The sequence below is a fragment of the Sinocyclocheilus rhinocerous genome, unplaced genomic scaffold, assembly GCF_001515625.1.
Source record: "Sinocyclocheilus rhinocerous isolate Xijiao unplaced genomic scaffold, SAMN03320098_v1.1 scaffold25470, whole genome shotgun sequence".
NCBI classification, from domain to species: Eukaryota; Metazoa; Chordata; class Actinopteri; order Cypriniformes; family Cyprinidae; genus Sinocyclocheilus; species Sinocyclocheilus rhinocerous.
The window spans coordinates 12362-18042 of record NW_015639645.1 but is presented as its reverse complement, the minus strand read 5'-3'; the positions used below and the strand labels follow the sequence as shown (position 1 = coordinate 18042).

Below are 5681 nucleotides of genomic sequence, written 5' to 3'. Positions count from 1 at the left end.
TGTGTGTGTTTATATATACATTTTATGTGTATGGGTGTGTCTAATTTATTTATTTATTTATTAATTAATTCATTCATTGTTATTTACTTAAATATTATATAACTAATGTCTTATTTAAGCATTTAAATGTGCATGATTGTGTCTGTTTATTTATTTATTTTCGATTTTTCTTCCATATTTCAGTTATGTCATATTTGTAAATGCTGTATTTCATTCGCATCTTTTGCTCATGTGTGACGCCAGGCGGAGCTGTATCTTTCAGCCGCGTGCGTGCGTCATGACGCTTAGCTGAAAGCGTCACCTGAATATAAGCCCGCGCTGCGTCGTGACGCGTCCTTCTCCCTGCCTGTCCCCACCAGCGGAAGGCAGCGCGCTCTCTGTTCTAAAATCAGTGCTGAGTGAATCCTGAAACATCTGCCAAAATGGTACGTATCAGACGTATTCTTTGACTCGATACAGATGTGCAGCGAGCAGATTTTAATATCAGATGCAGTATTTGTGCGTTTAACGGGATTTTCGGTAAAATGCGTGCGGGAAAAGGCCGGCTAGTTGTTTCCCACAAAACAAAATGGCAGCGACTGTTTTGCGGCGCGACTCACTTTTAAAATGCTTTACAAATTATTTATCGTGGTTTCTGACTAGATAATATCTCACTCAGCGAGTATAACTCGAACCAAATCCTTAATGGGTAATTTTGAGTCGTTTGGTTTGTTTGTCAGGCCGGGCCTAGTTAGCATGTTAGCTAACGGTGCCACGTATTGTGGAAAGAATCGCATGCTTGAGAAAAATCACATCTGAAGCCCTCCATTATGTTTTTTTTAACTCCATAGCCTGATATTTTAATTCCAGTACTAGTTCTTATGTTTTCCCTCTGTTTGTGATGGGCTGTGTGCGGTTTTAGTCACTTTGCCGGTCGGTTTAACGGCAGGCGTCGGGTGTGTTCGCACCGGCACACAGCAGTCACGTGTTGCTGTATCCCGTATGTGCAGTTTATCAGCGGGGCCACATCACGCACATGACCGTCTATTGTTTCGCAATGGCTTACGGTAGGCCGTCAAAAGGGCGCTAGTGGTGAATATTTAAGCAGGTGCATTTATTCTGGCCTTTGAATAAAAGCCATTGGGTTTAACGCGGCAAAATAATGCAAAAATTCGTTACCGCATTACTGTAACTTATATACAGTCACGTGTCGCGTTCCGTGTTGACGAGTAACTAGTTACGTGTATCGGAATTACGTAATTTAATTACAAAATGTAACTAATCCGTTACGTTTACTTAGAAAAAATGTGTAATTAAATTTAGTTACTTGTGAAAATGTCAACGATTACAAAGGAGGTTACATCTGAATTTTTTTCACACTTATACAGATTTAATTGATTTCTTTCCCAAATTGCATCGACTGCTTTAAAAAATATATATATATATTGTTAGATGCCAGTGTTTTTGTCATAGCTATGCAGAGATTTGATTTCAAAAACAGTTTCATAACTAATAAACAATTTCTTGTTATGATTTTGAATCCGTGTTTAACCCCAGAACGACCTCAAAGTAAAAAGAGGTGCTAAAGTCTGATTTTGTGGCGGCTGTGCTTTAAAATTAAATTGTCTTAATTCTAGTGATGAAGGATTTTGAAAGGCTGACAGTAATCAGTGTTGAGCGCTACTGTAAGGTTAACCCGACCTGCTATAAATGTTTCAAAATGATTAACAGTTTAAAACATTCTTTAGAAAACTAATCAAATGCAATCAGTTACATTACTTTAATAAAGTGATTGAAATAGTTACACTACTTATTATATTTTAAATAGGGTAACTTGTAATCTGTAGCCCATTACATTTCCAAAGTAACCTTCCCAACACTGGTCATGTTTCATATAAATTTCACATTTGATATCTACAGAAGGCCTACAGAAGTTTTGATGTGTTAAGGACCAGTATAATGTCATCTAGAAATCTTAATCTGTTACTAAGAGGTTTGTCAAGAACAAATAATTTGTAACAAGTGTAAATTGAGTTTGGATGACTAATATCAAATGTGTCTCTTCCAGGTGAACTTCACAGTGGACCAGATCCGTGCCATCATGGACAAGAAGTCCAACATCCGTAACATGTCCGTGATTGCGCACGTGGACCACGGGAAATCTACACTGACCGACTCTCTGGTGTCCAAGGCTGGAATCATCGCTTCGGCCCGCGCCGGAGAGACCCGTTTCACTGACACGCGCAAGGATGAGCAAGAGCGCTGCATCACCATCAAATCCACGTAATAAGCCTACAAATAAAATGCAGTTAAATGTATAAACATTATCATGCACAATTAAACCTGGAAATAGCAGGGAAATTTGCAAGCCTGTAAAAGTGCAATTAAATGGATGTAAACGTTATTGTGCATAACTAAACCTGGAAATATCAGGCAATTTTCTAAAATGCAAATCTGATTTTAATGATGTTAACATTTCCTGCATGACTAAACTTAGAAATATCGATTTTAAATTCGCAAGCCTGTAAACATAGATGTAAACGTTATTGCACATGATGACTAACTTGGGAATTTCACAATTGCAAGTCTGTAAATAAAATGCAATTTAATAGGAAAAACATTATCATGCATTACCGAATCTGGAAATATCAGGCTGTTTTAAATTTGCAAGCCTATGAAGTTGCAGTTAAATAGATGTAAACATCATGTACGTATAGCATAACTAAATGTGGAAATATCAGGGAATTTTAAAATTGCAAGTCTGTAAATAAAATGCTTTTAAATAGATATGAACATTATTATGCGTAACTACATCTGGGAATATCAGGCAGTTAAAATGGCAATCCTGTAAATAAAATGCAATTAAATGGAACCTAATCATTATCGTGCATGCATATAAATGATGTTCAGTAGGGAGTGGCTGTATCGATTCAGATGTTCAAATTCGATTCGATTTCGATTTTCAAGCTCTCGATTCGATTTTTGATTTCAATTCTCGATTCGATTTGACTATATGAATGAATATAGATTTAATATTTATTTATAAAAAATGAACAGTGAACATAAGATTACAAATGGTTAATTAATAGGAAATTAAGAGCCACAAACCTGTATATTAAACACTTTTTATTTTAGGTACACTTGGGTACAATAAAACAAAACCCCACTATATATTTCAAATGCAAACAATGAATAGACAGAATTTTGATGCAAGATGAAAAACTGATGCTGAAAATTGGACAAGTCAGAACAGTCGCATGCCTTGATCAAACAGGATCAGGTTATTTTATGTTTAAGACAAAACAAACATAAAATCTCACAGCATTAGCTGTAACATGGAGGCTGCAAGCCTATGAACGGTGTAGGAAAACTAATACTGGCTTTTGGGTGATAGTTCAAAAAAAGTTACTTCTGAATTACGGGTGTTAATTCAACACCACTAATTGTACAGTGTAATTGCCATAATCATTATGACAGTCGTCTACACCATAATCATCATTACCAAAGTAAATAACTGTTTTATAGGCAGCCTCTAACATTTAAGTACACTTGAAAAGGAACGTAGATGAACTCCTTACATTTAAATGCAGCTGGTCCGTCCAGTGGCCGATGATTCTGTACTCAGCCGACCTGTTTGTTATCTGATATTGGTAGATGTCGTAGCGTCCAGGGGCGTCTCCGTTTTCATTAAACACAACTAGGGTCTTTGCACTTCCTGTCCGAAGAGATAAAACAACATTATGATTTTCGTATCTTGTGAAATCCTGAATCAGACGATCTCAGCTACATAATCTCCCATGGCCAAGATGAATCAGTAAACACATCAGACATTACTTGAGACATAAAAACATCAGGATTTCTGCATAAACAAAGTATGCATAATGCTCCAGATCCATTCAACCAACAAGATGAATAAATTACAATCAGATAAGCTAAAAATGAAATTAGTGTCATATTCTGAACAAAACAATTGAGTGAACTGCTAACAAAGCATAAGAGGATCTTCTTCATTTGTTATCTGTTATTATACAAAATCATTCCATCATTATGAAGCCCTGGTGAGTTTTCTCGGGCCTACAGGAATCGTCTCAGATTAGCAATTTCAGTGGCATACAGAGCAGCTCGTGAGGAGGGAGAGTTTGTATCAAATGAGTGCCTCTCGAGATAGGGAATCATGCATTATTAAAACACCTGCATACAGTCAGCCGTGGAGTGGGCCTGGAGGATTCCACAGGAAATGCTGCTTGCTGTTACGACACACCTCGAGCAACAAAATAATCAGATTACTCATTCAGAGTCGCACGCTCTGCACACACATTATCTTTTAAGATGCGACCGCATGCCAGGCAACGATTCCAAACGAGCCAATTCACTGACAAGGTTAGAGCTCACAAATAAAGTTAAAGGACTGATCAAATAAAGTCAATAGCACAAGTTACTTTAGGTGACATTTTTGCGGACTGTGGCATGGTGATGGTCAATTTTCACAATTTAGTGTACTGTATTTGTATGACAAAAACTGCATTTTTACAGCCGAAAAGAAAAAAATTATTACTACTAACTATGAGTGTTTATTTTAGTTTTTCTTATCAAAAAAACTAATCAAAACTATTTAAAAAAACTAAACAAACACCACAACAAAAACAGAAGACAAAAACAAAACACACCAAAAAAACAAACAAACAAAAAAACAAAAGCAAAACACAATACAACAAAACAAAACATAACACAATAAAACACAAAACAAACACCACGAAAAAAAGCAAGCACCACTACAACAACATCAACAACAACAACAACAACAACACAACACAATACGAAACAAAAGCAGACAACACAAAAAACAGACCACAACAAAACAAAGAGCAAAACAACCCAATATAATACGAAACACAACAAAACAAGCACCGCAACCACGGCCCCGTTCTTCGTACGTTGCTAACTCAGTTAGCTGGATTTGATTGTTGATGATTTGGCATGATCTTGGATTGTTTGGTTCTTCCAAGCTCATCCCAGATTTGCTGTCATAGCAACAGGTCCGTAAGCTCAAACCTGCTCGGGAGCAGGCTTATTTCATATAAACAGGATTAGATCGCATCTTTTTAAGCAGAACTGATACTTAAAATCTGTCCGCTACCACCACTACTTTGTTACAAGAGTATCCTACTGATCCAGGGACAATAATTTAAAATAATAATCATTTAAAAATTAATTTAAAGATAATATAATAATGTTGTGTAGTCTTTAATACTGCAGACACAGCCAGTTTTACTCACTGAAAGATTTGTTCATCATAAAATTATTACTTCATAATTGTATTCGAGTCTTACACACATGCTATTCAGATAATGTAGAGTCGTGCATTAATTTGAGTGGTGACAGCTATTTTGGGAGTGGTTTGATGGAGCGCAGGAGATGCAGATAACATGATCTTGACCCTTAAGAAACTTTAATTAATGCTGTCACGTAACAAATCTGTTCAAATATAAAACTAAATGAATTGCTAATTGCTACATTGAAATAAAAATGTAAAGCCTGTACAAATATTAGAAATCGTGATTATAAATAATTGGGAATCATGTAAAAAAATTAAATAAAAACATTTCATTTATCTATTATAACATTTATGTAGTTTTGCTCGCATGGCTGTTTCCTTATAAGTGTCCAGAAATTTGTCAAGTTTTTCGTCAGGTGTCTTTTTT

General features: G+C 36.0%; 1 protein-coding gene across 1 annotated transcript in view; it reads left to right on the top strand.

Moving 5' to 3' along the window:
* Positions 1-323: 323 nt before the first annotated feature.
* LOC107751542 (elongation factor 2-like) overlaps positions 324-5681 on the top strand; it is a 15872-nt gene continuing 10514 nt past the window's right edge. Inside the window, exons 1-2 of the mRNA XM_016567282.1 lie at positions 324-425; positions 2048-2262. Coding sequence (XP_016422768.1) covers positions 423-425; positions 2048-2262 — 218 coding nt within the window. The 5' untranslated portion in view covers positions 324-422. The remainder of the gene's footprint in view (positions 426-2047; positions 2263-5681) is intronic.